The sequence below is a fragment of the Chiloscyllium plagiosum genome, unplaced genomic scaffold (genome assembly GCF_037043375.1).
Source record: "Chiloscyllium plagiosum isolate Xiang-an unplaced genomic scaffold, Cpla_swu_hap1 HiC_scaffold_39, whole genome shotgun sequence".
Classification (NCBI taxonomy): Eukaryota; Metazoa; Chordata; class Chondrichthyes; order Orectolobiformes; family Hemiscylliidae; genus Chiloscyllium; species Chiloscyllium plagiosum.
In genome coordinates this window covers 32381404-32398304 of record NW_028270177.1, presented here as the reverse complement: position 1 = coordinate 32398304, position 16901 = coordinate 32381404, and the positions used below count along the sequence as shown (strand labels likewise).

Here is a 16901-nt window from a genome sequence, read left to right as displayed (position 1 = left end):
CTGTTGACAGTATTAATTATATTCAATCCTCTTCTCTTGCTCAACAGATCGATGAGCTCCCAGAGGGAGCAGTGAAACCACCAGCAAATAAATATCCTATTTTCTTCTTTGGAACTCATGAGACGTAAGTACACTTCAAAGGTAAAAGGATGATGGTGGTCAGTGTTGTATATTTTGTTACATGACAGATTTTCGTTATTATGAAAGTGAGTCTGTCTAAATGGATCTAAATAAAAACCTTTCTCTTTGAAGAAATTCTAACCAGGTTTATTTGGTCTGTAAACATAAATAATGTACAGTGAGAGATTTGAAATTTTGGGTTAACTCCATCCAGATTTTAGTGAAATTATGTTTTCTGGGTGGCGAATGTTGCTGAAATGTGGTTCGTGTAGGTATGCAATGATTGAAAAAAAACTGTTCAGGCTCTTTCAGTGAGGCAGATGTTCAAATGATCAGTTAGTTGTTAGAGAACAGCATAGATTACATTGCAGTTTGGGTCCATGCAAAATCATCACAGCCGCCTGTCTGGGAGTTACCCAGGAAATTGAACCTTCTAACAGCTAAATCTCCATGTGTCTGGAACCCTCCCAAAAAGCCCCCCTTAAGTTGGAGAATTCAGAGGGATCCAGCTCAACTTAAGCTTAATAGTTACTTAGGAAGAGTTAAAGGATTCAAATCCAACTGTATTTCCCGGTACACCGAATCTAAACTCGGCATTGATCCTTTCCAACCACACCCGTCCCAACATTTGACAGCCTATCTGACAGTGTTGGACCCGACACCCACGGCCCGCATATCATACCTGATGCCAGCACTCCTCCCTCACTAGCGTGACCAGATCATGCCAAATACAGCACACGTAAGCATTGAACTAAGGCTGCCAGAACAGACACACTCACTGCCAGGCCAACACCCTTACCCCACACTGGTCCATCGACCTATCCCCAGCATTGGGCGGCACGGAGGCACTGCTGCCTCACAGCGCCAGAGACCCGGGTTCAATTCCCGCCTCAGGCAACTGTCTGTGTGGAGTTTACACATTCTCCCCGTGTCTGCGTGGATTTCCTCCGGGTGCTCCAGTTTCTTCCCACAGCCCGAACATGTGCAGGTTAGGTGAATTGGCCAAGCTAAATTGCCCTTACTGCTAAGTGAAGGGGTAAATGTAGGGGAATGGTTCTGGGTGGGTTGCTCTTTGGAGGGTAGGTGTGGACTTGTTGGGGCGTAGGGCCTGTTTCCACACTAAGTAATTCATCGACTTGTTTTGCACTGGACCACACCTCTCCGTCCATCTGACACTGTATTCCCCCTCACATCCGTTGTAAACTTGCTTTTCTGCAGTCACTGTCAAAGTACCTTTGGAAGGGAGAGCATTTAACTGTTAAAATGTGACAGGAAATGTAGTTTAACAAAAAAACAGTTTCAGCCTTCGACACTACTCCCACCCTGAGTGGATTTCTCCCTGGTTTCCTCCAATGTTTGAGACAGCCCAAATTCAGGATCTTAGCCATAAAAATTGCCAACAGGTCAGTAGGTAATTTTAAAGAGGACTATTTTTGGTGGAATCTGTTCTAACGATAATCAGAATATCTGGGGCAGTGAGATGATCTGTTACTTTCATCATGCTCATACCCATGAGGGGCAATTCTGCAGGATCTCACTGTCAGACCTGGGAGAGGATTTGAGGGAGTGGTTTAAATATCCCCTCTTGGTTTACTGCTCATAAAGGGACTGAAGGAGAGCAAAGGGCAGTGGTTAACATTTCTGCTGCCAGTTACTGCTATAGTCACCCAATTGAGATGAGTACTTGTGATAGACAGCAGTTTAACGTTAGCATCTATTTAGTTTTGCCACTTAATTTCACAATGTATTTGCATGATGATTATGAAGAACCTTGAAGTATTTTTGAAGTGCGCTTACTGCAGTGAGGTATAGCAGCCGATATATGCAGAGTAATCTCCCCAAACTGCAGGTGTTGTGTGAGAGATGATCATTAGCCATATCATCAGGGAGAAATCCTCTAATCATCTTCAAAATAGTGACATTGAGTCTTTTATATCGATCTGAGGGTTTACATGAGGACCTTGGTTTAGACTCGTCCAAAAGATGACCTTCCAATAAAGGAGTATTCCCTCAGTAGTGCACTAGATTATGTTCATATCTCTGGAATGGCTTAATGGGCTCGAGCAAGAGGCAGGAGAGTAGCCCATTGAGTTTTAGTTAAAAATTACACAACACTAGGTTATAGTCCAACAGGTTTAATTGGAGGCACTAGCTTTTGGAGCGCTGCGCCTTCATTAGACAGTTGTGACGACCACCTGATGAAGGAGCAGGGCCTAGAAAGCTAGTGCTTCCAAATAAACCTGTTGGACTATAACCTGGTGTTGTGTGATTTTTAACTTTGTACACCCCAGTCCAACACCGGCACCTCCAAAAGTCTTGATTGCCGTAATGGAGCAATAGAGGCAAGCTATGTTGATTTTTTTTTAAGGCAACGTATGAAACAATAACTAAAAAGTAAAGTCAGGCGGAAAAAAGGTAAACGAATGGGAAAGCCTGAAGGATCTTATCCTGAATTCCCAAGTTGCATTGTCAGCTGATAAAGCTTTGATGGGAACACGAATTTGTAGAATAAGTTGCTTTAAGATTTTGTACACTACATTAGTTTTGCTCATGCTGGGTATCGGGTCCTTCGTTCTGGTGAGTTGTCTGAGGGTGGCTGTTGGTTTGTGTGCTGTTATAAGTCCTAGTGGTCGCAGTAGTCTGGCTGTCAGTTCTGAGATGCTCCTGATGTATGGTAGTGTGGCTAGTCCTTTGCCGCAACCCAAAGGACTAGCCACACTACCATACATCAGGAGCATTTCAGAACTGACAGCCAGACTACTGCGACCACTAGGACTTATAACAGCACACAAACCAACAGCCACCCTCAGACAACAACTCACCAGAACAAAGGACCCAATACCCAGCATGAGCAAAACTAATGTAGCGTACAAAATCCCATGCAAGGACTGCACAAAACACTATATAGGACAAACAGGAAGACAGCTAACGATCTGCATCCATGAACATCAACTAGCCACGAAACCCCACGACCAGCTATCCTTAGTAGCCACATACGCAGACGACAAGCAACATGAATTCGACTGGGACAACACTACCATTATAGGGCAAGCGAAACAAAGAACAGCCAGGGAATTCCTAGAAGCATGGCACTCATCCACAAACTCCATCAACAAACACATCGACCTGGACCCAATATACCGGCCACTACAGCGGACAGCTGAAACTGACAACCGGAAGCGGCAGAGACAGGCCACTATAAATGCCGGAGAAACTCCACAGAAGCGCTTCACAGGAGGCTCCCAAGCACTGAGGATGTCACCTAGACAGGGGACGAAACGTTTGCAACAAAAAATTCCAGCTTGACGAACAGAACCACAACAGGGTAAAGTATTACCAACGTTAGAAACCAAACATAGACATGGAAACACTAGGATTTATTCAGTGGGGATGGGGAGGCAAGACAAGAGAAAAAGGTCTCCCGGCCTCTATTTCAAAAACCTGTTACATCTCTAACATTGTCTGATTCACAAAAAGTGTCCCCAGCATTTCCTGTTTTAATTATTACTTCTTTAAAAGAATATGCTTCAGTTGGTATAATCGGTACAAAACCTTTTAATTGGAAGTGATCTGAATGTTGTTACTGGTTAGAGTTAGAGGACAGTACAGAATATTTTGTGATTTTTTTTTGTGTACATAGAATAAACCAATGTGTAATACATCTTTCTTGCTGAAATTCTCTTCTCATCCTCAAAGGGTGAAACCTATCTCCTTGAAACAGTTGGCAACCACTTTCCAGATTGTTTGTCAAATGCAGAACAGCTGGTGATGAAAAGTCAGCAGTTAAAACTCCCCCCTTTCCTGCTAATATATTGTGAGGAGCTCGTGTTTATAGAACAAAGCCATCAACATTTTTCCAGTCAAGTGCAAGGCAAACTGATTAATGTCAAAGAGAAAAGCAAGCTTTAGAAATCACCTCAACAGAGATCATGGACCATCTCCCTAAGCCTAACCTTGGAAAAACTCAAACTAAATCACATTGCAATGTTAATACTTGAATGAAGTTATTTTGTCCACAATTTTAAGGAGATGTTAATTGTTTAATGAATAGAATGTTTTTATTTCGGGGAAATAATGTTATGTTAATGCTCTACTTCGCATATACAGGGCAGTTTTAGGTTATCCGTAGAGAATTGCTTGATTTTCACTTCCAATTATTAATTCATGTTGCTTTAAAAAAAACACGTAATATTTGCCTGCAAGCCTTCAATGGTAAATGCATTGCCAACTGAACTAACTCAGACACAGCTTTATTATCCTGACTGACACAGGATCAGGCTGTAACTAATCCCTTCACCAACTGGCTAGGATTGGGGAAGAATGGACCAGGCTCCCGAGTCTTGTTTCCCCCTCTGTGACGCAGCTGGAATGCAAATGTCGGCTGAGGCAGAATGGTGTCTGCCTGTTTATGATAACGTTCGTAGCTTGGCAAGCACTATTGGAGCGCAGGACTCATCAGTGACTTCAGGAGAGAGGAAGAAAGAATTTTTGAAAAAGGCAGCAGAAATTAGAACCTTCACACCCCACCCTCCACCACCACCAACCCCCCCCCCCCCCCCCCCCCAAGCTGTCCTTAAAACTATTCATGCCAAGAGCTGAAAGAACAAATGCGAAAAAGTGAAGTGATTAAATCTTGGGGATATTTTACTTAAAATAATCTCCTTTGGTTTAAGATACTAGAGTCAAATCCTATAATAAGTTGTTAAAATTACAATTAAATTTTTAGTGCCAATAAATGGAAATTTTAAAACTTAAATGTAGCCTTGAGAAGTGCGCATTTGATGGTATTAGTGAACAAGCTGTGTATGCTATACTGTGACCTCCTTCTATCACTGTTACCGCAAATGTCAGTCTGTTTATTTTAACTCTTTTAATGTCTGTTAAAATAGCAATGTTATACATCCCAACAGTAATGACCATTCATATACTCAATTAAATAAAAATTCTATTTGTTTCTCCAGGAGATAATTTAATGCATTATTAAGAACAGATAATATCATAATAACTTAAACGCCCTTCACCAACCCCAGTCCAAATGTGCTGAAGCCTTTATCCATGCCTTTCACCACCACCTGATTCTAGTGTTCTACTGTTCCTACCCTTACCTCTCCATAAATCTCAACTCATGTGAAACTCAACTGCCGTTGTCCTGTCCTACACCAATTTCCACTCTTTCATTCACATACATTGACTGTTAGCCCTGCAAGTGTCTTAAATTTAAAACTCTCATTGTTGAGTTTAAAACCCCTTCATTGCCTTGCCTCTCTTTCTGAGCTTTTGTGGCCCGACAGGATGATGACCTGATTGGTACATCGTGTACAACCTCCCTAACTTGCTCAGGTCACTTGTGCATCTCTCCTTCCCTTTTGCCCTGCATTGGTGGTCACACCTTTAGACACCTTGGTTCTACACTTGCATGTTCCCTCCCTGAAATCCTTTGCCTCTCCCACTCTCTCTCTCTCCTCTTTAAAACCCCCTCCTTCACATTTACTAATATCTCCTTTCTTTATTTAGTGTTTATTTTAACCGTAGAACCTCTACAGTATTGAAAGGCATTCGATCTATATTAAAGGCACCACATAAATTAATTTCTCCCATTGTTGTCAGCCTTCGATTCAAACAGTCCTTGGGATGAACCTTGCCCCAGGGGAAGACTTGATTAAATGATCATGGGAGCATTCAGTAAAAAAAAATAGAAAGTTAGCTAACCAACAAACATCCAGCCTTGTGAGATGTACCAGCCAGGTAATCAGTCTGTTATATTGTGGCTTTGTGTTTTGACCTGTCCTTTGTTTAACTGACGAAGCGAGTTGAAAAATCTTTTGAGATCAACAATTGCATTTTCTGTTGCAGTGCCTTCCTGGGACCTAAAGACCTTTTACCTTACAAAGAATATAAAGATAAATTTGGAAAGTCTAACAAGCGAAAAGGTTTCAATGAAGGTCTGTGGGAGATCGAAAACAATCCTGGCGTCAAGTTCACAGGATATCAGGTAGCGACTATTTTTGGTTGTCCCACTATTTTAACAATGCACCAGTATACTTGGACAAGTCAAAGTTGATTGGCAATTTATTATCAGCAAATTCAAGCAAGGCTGCCAATTCATTATTGGCATTGAAATGCAGTGCAATGGCTATACAACATAGGATTGTGAACGTGTATATATCCCAACATAGCTTTTTATTTTGCCAATATTTGTGAATTAATAGTTATATTTCACATTGGAGATATATTTTATAACTATATATACAACACCAAAGGTTAACTGATGGCACAAGAAATTCAAAACTAAGTTAACCAAGCTGTGTAGCACATTAGTGTGGAGTCAAGAGATGCAAGCAGGAGAATCCAAGTGCCCTCTTGCCTCCGGGATCTGGGTTTGAATCCAGGTTCCTCTCATTGTGAGAAAATTCTTAAAGGGATATGCAGTGTGGATGTGGAAAATATGTTCCCCTTAATTGTGGGGTCTAGAACCAGCTGACACCGACTCAGGTGAGGAGGAACCCCTTCACTTGCAAGATAATGAATGTTTGGAAATCAGTCAGATTTTTGTTTGGTAATAGAGGGCTTTGGAATGTGGCATTACGGTGGATGATCAATCGTGGTCTAAAATGACTGGGCTGCATGGCCTACATCTTCTCCTGTGTTTCTATGTTTCCATTTGAGTCTACCTTTCCATTCATAAAGATCACCACAGCTGAACTGGCGCCAGCCCGTCTTCCCTTAATACCCCCTTATTGTCAATCCCCATGTCGTCAAAAAAATCTGTCTAACTCCGTCTTGAATGTTGATGATTACCAAATTGAAATAGTTGAGTATTTAATGTTATCATGGGAAGAAAGCATTGTTCTCAATCTATCGATTAGCTCTGGCTCAATTGATTTTTTAAATTAAAAGTTATGTTTCCAGAAGTATGGAGACCACAGCAAATTATAGTGTATTTGATCATCCACTCCTTCCTCTATCCTGATAAATTACCTGCCTGTTTTTAACAAGGAACAGTATTCTCATTTGGAGATATGGACCCTGCCATTATGACCATTTCTGGGTCCCTGCCAGGTTGGGAATGGATTGTGTCAGTGTAGTCACAGCTTGTAATTTTCCCCAAGTCAACAACATTGGAAGGCAGGTTTGGTAATTAATGAGAGATAGCAGGACCGGGATGAGGGTGGGCCCAGTTAAAAAAGCATCCATGGCAGCCATTGTGGGAACAGCAATATTGAACATCATTGAAAATCAGCAAAAGGAGAGGCAGGGGCATGGCAAGGTGAGAGCTGCTCTGTGGTCTCCTTTATTTTTATTCATTCATGAGATGTGGGCATCGCTGGCTGAGTTTGCATTTACTGCTCATCTTAGTTACCCTTGAGAAGGTGGTTGTGAGCTTCCTTTTGAATTGTGAACTCCGTGTGCTCCAGGTTGACCCATCATGTCATTAAGCAAGGAATTCCAGGATATTTACCCAGTGACAGTGAAGGAACGGCGATATATTTCCAAGTCAGAGCGGTGTACGGGTTGGAGGGAAGCTTGCGGATGATGGTGTTCCCGTGTATCTGCTGTCCTTGTCTTCCAAGATTGAAGTGATCATGGCTTGAAGGTGTATGTAAGGAGTCTTGGTGAACTTCTGTTGTGCATCTTGTAGGTATTACATAATGCTGCGACTGAAGGTCAGTGGTTGAGGGATTGGATGTTTTGTGGATGTGGTGCCAATCAAGTGGGCTACTATGTCTTGGATGTCAAGTTTCTTGAGTGTCGTTGGGGTTGCACACGTCTGGGACAGTGGGGAACATTCCATCACAACTCCCAACTCGTGCCTTATGGATGGTGGACTGGCTTTGCGAGTCAGGAGATGAGTTATTTGCTGCAGGATTCCCAGCCTCTGACTTGTTGTTGTAGCCACGGCATTTATATGGCTGGTCCATTTCAGTTTCCAGTCAATGGTACCAGGATGCAGAGCTCAAGGTGGACAGTGTGTGATCATTAAAGTGTTTAGTTCTCAGTGTAAGACAGGACAATGGCTGGAGGTGACCGAACACATCAGTAGCTGCAGCGTTGTCTAGTGAATTTGGTGAAGGGTCATAAAGGCTTTTCATTCTGCTCAATGTGCAATATGACGGTAAGTTTTCCAGCTTCCAGCCCCTCAGCCCATATGAAGCCAGCTCCTAACATGCGAGTCCAGTGTACTTCCACACCCATCAACAAGCTTCAGAGGCTAAGGACCTGTTTGAACTGATGCATGCGGCTTCTTATTTGTATAAAGTCCCCAATATTAATGAGAGAGGCCAGTATAACGTTATCTTTCTCTCATATCTTCATCCTTGCAAGAGAAAGGGACGCACAGTCCCGGAGAGAGAACATACATTGGAGGAGGAGGCAGCAAAATGGCATTACATCAACTTTGATGGAGAGATGAGAATGCCTGGAGGAGAGGGTGAGAGGGTATTGAATTACATCAATGACGTGCACTCCACCCTGTCTGAAAGCTCAAAAGGTTCAGCTGTATCAGGATGCTTCAGCCTTTCAGAAGAATCCGCTGTTGCAGTTATGCTCTGATGATTTCTCCCATCTACCTTTTATGGAGCTGCTTTTGGAGCAGGCGAATGTCCTGTGGCACTATTGGCACAGTGATGTTTGGAATGGATGCAGTTTGTACCTTACCTGGTGGTCCCCTCCAGCAATCCAGAGCACCATCCAAGGGCTGAGGCAAACAGTGAGGATGCCAGTTCTCACAGGGCACCACCAACATCATCATCCTCCATGCCCCCTCTGTCTTAGGGGTTATCTATGCATCAGAGCCCTTTGACACAGACAATCCCTGTCTTGATGCCAGTGCAGCAGCTGCCTCTGGTGTTGCTCCCATTGGCACCTTCACATCAAGGACATTGTAACCACAAGCAGACTACACAGCCAGGCTGCCCCCATGGTCTGAAAGGGAGAATAGTGTAGAAATGACTGAGATCGAAGGTCGTCTTGTTAGTCATTGCTCCAAGTGGTTAACTGGGCCTAACTCTGCTGGTGAGTGTATATGCAGTAATTTTTTAAAAATATATTTTTATTGGAAAGAGAAGAAAAATCTTTTGGACATTACAACAAATACAAAACAAACAATTCAAACCAATACACACAAAACCCACTAATTACATAAATAAATCATGGGTAGGATAAATAGACAAAGTCTTTTCCCTGGGGTCAGGGAGTCCAGAACTAGAGGGCTTAGGTTTAGGGTGAGAGGGGAAAGTTATAAAAGAGACCTAAGGGGCAACTTTTTCACGCAGAGGTGGTAAGTGTATGGACTAAGCTGCCTGAGGAAGTGGTGGTGGCTAGTATAATTCCATCATTTAAAAGGCATCTGGATGGGTCTCTGAATAGGAAGGGTTTGGAGGGATATGGGCCAAATGCTGGCAGATGGGACTAGATTGGGTATTGGGATATCTGGTCAGCATGGACAAGTTGGACTGAAGGGTCTGTTTCCATGCTTTACATCTCTATGACTCTAAATAAATAATAACTAATAATTAACTAATAAAAACATGACAGTAATAAAAATAATAATAGTACAGCTCAACAAAGCAAAGTAATAGCCCTTGACCATCAAGAGCATAAATTTATACATATTCATGTCTTTATAATTCCTCCTGTCTGGATACCAGACTCCTTAAACAAAATTGTCATGGCTATATCAGGCCATTATTAGTATGGTAAACAAATCTGTACCCAAGTAGACCAAGCAGAGCCGTCAGGTCTTATAAGAATTCTGTTTTATGGTGCACCATTCCTGTAAAGAATTGCAAACGGATGTGTTCCATGACCAGCTTACCCCAGTCCGACAGCCCCGGGGAGTTTTCAGACACCCACCCTAACAGCATGTTCTTTCTTGCACAAAAAAATGAGGATACTGAAAAGCCTTCTTTTGTGCATGTCTAATGGAAGTGGATTAACATGGCCAAGACGAAGAGCTACCGGGTCCATCTCCACCTCCGTCCTCAAGACCCTCTCTATTTCACCTACCACAGTGCTCCAGTATGCCCGCAGCCTGTGGCAGGACCGGAGGCAGGGAGCGCACTTTGCACTCATTTTGCATTTAGGACACATTGGAGATACTCCCACTTTAAATTTCAAAAGGCGGTCTGGAGCCAAGTGGACCGTTTGGAGAATTTTCAATTGCAAGGCATGGGTCTAGTTGCAAATCGAGATCCTCCTTGCATTTCCGCGGATGTCCTCCCATACTTCAGAAGAGATCTCAATGTCCAGCTTTCTCTCCCTTACAGACTCGTGTGAGGGGCTCTCTCCCAACAGGTGATAGACATTACTGACAGAAAGTGTGTTCTCAGTACTGAGCACCCTCTTCTCCATGTCAGATCTATAAGAATCAGTTAGACGTGCTTAATTGATAGTTTTTATTATTTGGGAGGTCGACTCCTCCAAGTCTGTGGGGTAGCTGCAATTTAGTCAATTTATTTGGATGTGAGCAGAAGAGGTACAGTTAGTAAGTTTGCAGATGACACCAAAATTGGAGGTGTAGTGGACAGCAAAGAGAGTTACCTCAGATTACAACAGGATCTTGACCAGATGGGCCAATGGGCTGAGAAGTGGCAGTTGGAATTTAATTCAGATAAATGTGAGGTGCTGCATTTTGGGAAAGCAAATCTTAGCAGGACTTATACACTTAATGGTAAGGTCCTAGGAAGTGTTACTGAACAAAGAGACCTTGGAGTGCAGGTTCATAGCTCCTTGAAAATTGGAGTCACAGGTAGATAGGATAGTGAAGAAGGTGTTTGGTATGCTTTCCTTTATTGGTCAGAGTATTGAGCACAGGAACAAACTCGCTACCACAGCCACATTTGCTTCCTCAGTGCCTGTCTCCGTAACCAACTCATCCCACACGGACTCCGGACCACCTTTAAACCAGCAGAGTTCGGACCCGAACAGGACAAACAATACAGACTACAGATTCAAAAACACCAGCAACAGTTCTCCTTCAAGATCGTCCGCTCCACACTTGCAGCAATGCGCCGGCACCTAACCTCTCTGCAGTCAGTCTTGCCTCAGCTGAGGGCCACACTCTCTCAGAATTGCAAAAGACCCACTCTGTACTACATCCTCAGGAGAATTCATACTCTCAACAAACAGTATTTCAATTCCATCTCAAACATCAAAAACTGTAAGTACAACAAACTTTTATCCACCCACCTCCATAACCAGCACTCCTCAAACATTCCAGAAGATTCCCCTGGCCTCGGAACTTATTCCGCCATTAGCCATGCGGCTGATACAGCTGCTACCCCCACACTGATTGATGATGTCACTTACGCCCTCATCATGCCCTCTCCCACAACCACTTCCACCCCGCACAATTCCTCATGCATCACACGTGACATCACTTCCGCCCCTCACATCATCGCTGATGCCACATGCTCAGTGACTTCTGCCACCCCTACTGCCGTTGTCACCACCACTTCCGCACCCACCAGCGCCACTCACCTGCATTCTGCTGACATGCCCCCATAGACCCCACTGTCACTAACCCCACCCCCCAGAACCCCAAGGGGAACACTACCCCTGCTCATGACTCCACCCCCATTCCCCCCACCATTACACCCACTCCAGTTACAGATTACGCCCCCACACCCAGCTCTACACCCACACCAGATCCCAGCTCCCAGCCCTGCCGAGTTTTCACCATCCCCCCAGACCTCCCCCTCACTGAGGACGAATGATCAGTCCTCAGCAAAGGACTCACCTTGATCCCCCTCCATCCACGCATCAATGAATTTAATACACGCCGTGACGTCGAACAATTCTTCCTCCGCCTCCGAGCTTACTTTCACAATCAGGACTCCTGCCCACCTTCCGAGGACCCCTTCGCCCACCTCCAACACACTGTATCCACCTGGACACCCCACGCTGGCCTATTACCTGCCCTCGACCTCTTCATTTCCAACTGCCGCCGGGACATTAACCGCCTCAACCTGTCTACCCCCCTCCCCCACTCCAACCTCTCACCCTCACAACGCGCAGCCCTCCAATCCCTCTGCTCCAATCCCAATCTCACCATCAAGCCAGTGGATAAAGGGGGCGCAGTGGTAGTCTGGCGCACTGACCTCTACACCGCTAAAGCCAAACGTCAACTCGAGGACACCTCTTCCTACTGTCCTTTCGACCATGACCCCACCCCCCCATCACCAAACCATCATCTCCCAGACCATACAGAACCTCATCACCTCAGGAGATCTCCCACCCACAGCTTCCAATCTCATATTCCGGGAACCCCGCACTGCCCGGTTCTACCTCCTTCGCAAGATCCACAAGCCTGACCACCCTGGCCGACCCATTGTCTCAGCATGCTCCTGCCCCACTGAACTCATCTCTACCTACCTCGACACTGTCCTATCCCCCCTAGTCCAGGAACTCCCCACATACGTTCGAGACACCACCCACGCTCTCCACCTCCTCCAAGACTTCCATTTCCCCGGCCCCCAACGCCTCATCTTCACCATGGATATCCAATCCCTCTACACCTCCACCCGCCATGACTAGGGCCTCCAAGCCCTCCGTTTTGTCCTCTCCAGACATCCCCAGCAGTACCCTTCCACCGACACGCTCATTCGTTTGGCCGAACTGGTCCTCACCCTTAACAATTTCTCCTTTGAATCCTCCCACTTCCTCCAAACCAAAGGGGTAGCCATGGGCACACGTATGGGCCCCAGCTATGCCTGTCTCTTTGTTGGCTACGTAGAGCAGTTGATCTTCCGTAATTACACCGGCACCACTCCCCACCTCTTCCTCTACTACATTGATGACTGCATTGGCGCCACCTCGTGCTCCTGCGAGGAGGTTGAGCAATTCATCAACTTCACCAACACATTCTACCCTGACCTTAAATTTACCTGGACCATCTCTGACACCTCCCTCCCCTTCCTGGACCTCTCCATCTCCATTAATGATGACCAACTTGACACTGACATTTTTTACAAACCCACCGACTCCCACAGCTACCTGGATTACACCTCTTCCCACCCTACCTCTTGCAAAAATGCCATCCTGTATTCCCAATTCCTCCGCCTTCGCCGGATCTGCTCCCAGGAGGACCAGTTCCACAACAGAACACACCAGATGGCCTCCTTCTTTAGAGACCGCAATTTCCCTTTCCACGTGGTTAAAGATGCCCTCCAACGCATCTCGTCCACATCCCGCACCTCTGCCCTCAGACCCCACCCCTCCAACCGTAACAAGGACAGAACGCCTCTGGTGCTCACCTTCCACCCTACCAAACTTCGCACAAACCAAATCATCTGCCGACATTTCTGCCACCTCCAAACAGACCCCACCACCAGGAATATATTTCCCTCCCCCACCCCTTTCCACCTTCTGCAAAGACCATTCCCTCTGTGACTACCTGGTCAGGTCCACGCCCCCCTACAACCCACCCTCCCATCCTGGCACTTTCCCCTGCCACTGCAGGAACTGTAAAACCTGCGCCCACACCTCCTCCCTCACCTCTATCCAAGGCCCTAAAGGAGCCTTCCACATCCATCAAAGTTTTACTTGTACATCCACTAATATCATTTATTGTATCCATTGCTCCCGATGTGGTCTCCTCTACATTGGGGAGACTGGGCGCCTCCTAGCAGAGCGCTTTAGGGAACATCTCTGGGACACCCGCGCCAATCAACCACACCGCCCCGTGGCCCAACATTTCAACTCCCCCTCCCACTCTGCCGAGGACTTGGAGGTCCTGGGCCTCCTTCACCGCCGCTCCCTCACCACCAGACACCTGGAGGAAGAACGCCTCATCTTCCGCCTCGGACCACTTCAACCCCAGGGCATCAATGTGGACTTCAACAGTTTCCTCATTTCCCCTTCCCCCACCTCACTCTAGTTCTAAACTTCCAGCTCAGCACTGTCCCCATGACTTGTCCAGACTTGTCCTACCTGCCTATCTCCTTTTCCACCTATCCACTCCACCCTCTCCTCCCTGACCTATCACCTTCATCCCCTCCCCCACTCACCCATTGTACTCTATGCTACTTTCTCCCCACCCCCACCCTCCTCTAGCTTATCTCTCCACGCTCCAGGCTCACTGCCTTTATTCCTGATGAAGGGCTTTTGCCCGAAACATTGATTTCAAAGCTCCTTGGATGCTGCCTGAACTGCTGTGCTCTTCCAGCACCACTAATCCAGAATCTGGTTTCCAGCATATTGAGCACAGGAGTTGGGAGGTCATGTTGCAGCTGTATAGGACATTAGTTAGGCCACTGTTAAAATATTGTGTGCAATTCTGGTCTCCTTCCTACTGGAAAGATGTTGTGAAACTTGAAAGGGTTCAGGAAAGATTTACAACAATGTTGCCAGGGTTGGAGGATTTGAGCTCTTGGGAGAGGCTATAAAGGCTGTGGCTGTTTTCCCTGGAGCGTTGGAGGCTGAGGGGTGACCTTATAGAGGTTCACAAAATTATGAGGGGCATGGATAGGTTAAATAGACAAAGTCTTTTCCCTGGGGTCAGGGAATCCAGAACTAGAGGGCATAGGTTTAGGGTGAGAGGGGCAAGATATAAAAGAGACCTAAGGGGCAACTTTTTCACACAGAGGGTGGTACGTGTATGGCATGAGCTGCCAGAGGAAGTGGTGGAGGCTGGTACAATTGCAGCATTTAAGAGGCATTTGGATGGGTATATGATTAGGAAGGATTTGGAGAGATATGGGCCGGTTGCTGGCAGATGGGACTAGATTGGGTTGGGATATCTGGTCGGCATGGACGGTTTGGACCGAAGGGTCTGTTTCCATGCTGTACATCTCTATGACTCTATAATAAGGAGTCGCTTGCGATACCAGTTAAAGGAACTGAACCAGCCATTCAGTCTTCTAAATGTCTACTTAGTAAAAAGCAGAGGAAGCTTTCACATAGGATACAGCAGGTGGGAGAGAATGTTCATTTTAATGAGATCTATCCGACCTAGCCAAGAGATCGGAAGTGCCTCTCATCTTCTTGACTGATTCTGTCGAATAAATGGGCAAAATTGGTTTTAAATGGCCGATCAAAGATAGGGGTAATGAATATACCTCAGTGAAAAAAGCCCTCCTTCTAAAAGGAAATCAAGATATGTCCTGAGGATCAAGGCATGGCCTCTAAATTTGCAAAGTTGATCTTGTAACCCAAAAAGCCACCAAATGAATTAATGCATTGTATCAGAAGCGGCACCGAAACTGTTGGGCTTGATAAATAGACAAGAACATCATCCGCATACAATACCATTTTATGTGTTTTTGTCCCCACTTCAGGAACAGATATATTGGTATCCCTACATATTGCCTCTGGTGATTGAACCACTGGCAATGTGAAAGGCAACAATGATAAGGGACAAGATTAGAGTGCTGCTGGAAAAGCACAGCAGGTCAGGCAGCATCCGAGAAGCAGGAAGATCGACATTTCGGGCAAAACCCTTCATCAGAAATCAAGGGCTTTTGCCCGAAATGTCAATTTTCCTGTTCCTTGAATGCTGCCTGACCTGCTAAGCTTTTCCAGCACCACTCTAATCTCCAGCATCTGCAGTATCAACTTCTGCCGAGGTTATAAGAGACAGCCCTGTTGACTGCCCCTACGAATTGCTTGACCGCACACCATTGGTGAGGACTGCAGCAAGAGGGTCACTGTACAAAACCTTTACTCATCTGATAAAGACCTCATCCAAGTCATACCCCTCCAAAGTATAAAAAAGATATGGCCATTTGACCCAGACAAATGCCTGACCACATCTAAAGAGATCACCGATCCCTGTACCGATCGTTGTTGACGTACTTGGATCATATTAAGTAACTTCCTGACCTTATTCGACAACCTGTGACCTTTTATTAAACCCCGTCTGATCCTCCTCAGTGATGGAGGGGAACACAGTTTCAAACCTTAGTGCCAGGGTCTTAGGATTTTAAAGTCGACATTTAGGAGTGAAATGGGCCTATAGGAAGCACTGTCCTCTGGGGCCTTCCCTTCTTTAAGAATATGAGAGATGTTTGCCTCTCTTAAAGATGGTAGGAGGAGGCCACAACTATGTGAATCGTTAAACATACTCAGCGTTGGTCCTGACCGTATACTTAAAAATTTCTTATAAAACTCACTGGGAAGTTCATCAGGACCCAGGCGCCTTTCTGTTCTGAAGCTGCCTCGCAGCCTCTTGTATCAACAACAGGACATTAAGGAGAGACTCTTGCTCAGGGGTCACTCCCAGGAGGTCCAAGTTCTTAAAAAAAGATTCCATCCTAACCTGCCCATCCTCACAACTTTCAAACTGGTATAGTTCAGTGGAAAATTTCCAAAATGCCACGATAATCCTTCGAGAATCATGGGTTAAATTTCCAGTATCCTCCCTGATTGATGTAATGGCTTGGGGAGCACTCCTTTTCCTGGCAAGATACGTTCCTGCCTCCATTCCTGATGAAGGGCTTTTGCCCGAAATGTCGATTTTCCTGCTTCTTGAATGCTGCCTGACCTGCTGTGCTTTTCCAGCACCACTCTGATCTAACCTCTGGTTTCCAGCATCTGCAGTCCTCACTTTTTCCAAGATATGTTAAGTACTTGCCCGGCCTATCCCCATGCTCAAACCGCCTTTGGTTTGCAAATGTAAGCTCCCTCTTAGCTGTCTGTGTAAGGATGGAGTTCAGTGTAGACCGAAGCGCTATAATCCTCTGCAGTTTAGCCAATGAGGGCCTATCGAAGTCTGCCTTCAGATGTGTCTCTAGCAAGCCTTCTGCCGTTCCTCACTGGCAGAATAGGAAAGAACTAACCCCCTA

General features: G+C 45.5%; 1 protein-coding gene across 2 annotated transcripts in view; it reads left to right on the top strand.

Moving 5' to 3' along the window:
• hdgfl3 (HDGF like 3) overlaps nucleotides 1-16901 on the top strand; it is a 136708-nt gene that overhangs the window by 65180 nt on the left and 54627 nt on the right. For both annotated transcript variants that reach the window (XM_087981239.1, XM_043677582.2), the window contains exons 2-3: nucleotides 48-124; nucleotides 5974-6112. In XM_087981239.1, the coding sequence (XP_087837365.1) occupies nucleotides 48-124; nucleotides 5974-6112 (216 nt within the window). The remainder of the gene's footprint in view (nucleotides 1-47; nucleotides 125-5973; nucleotides 6113-16901) is intronic.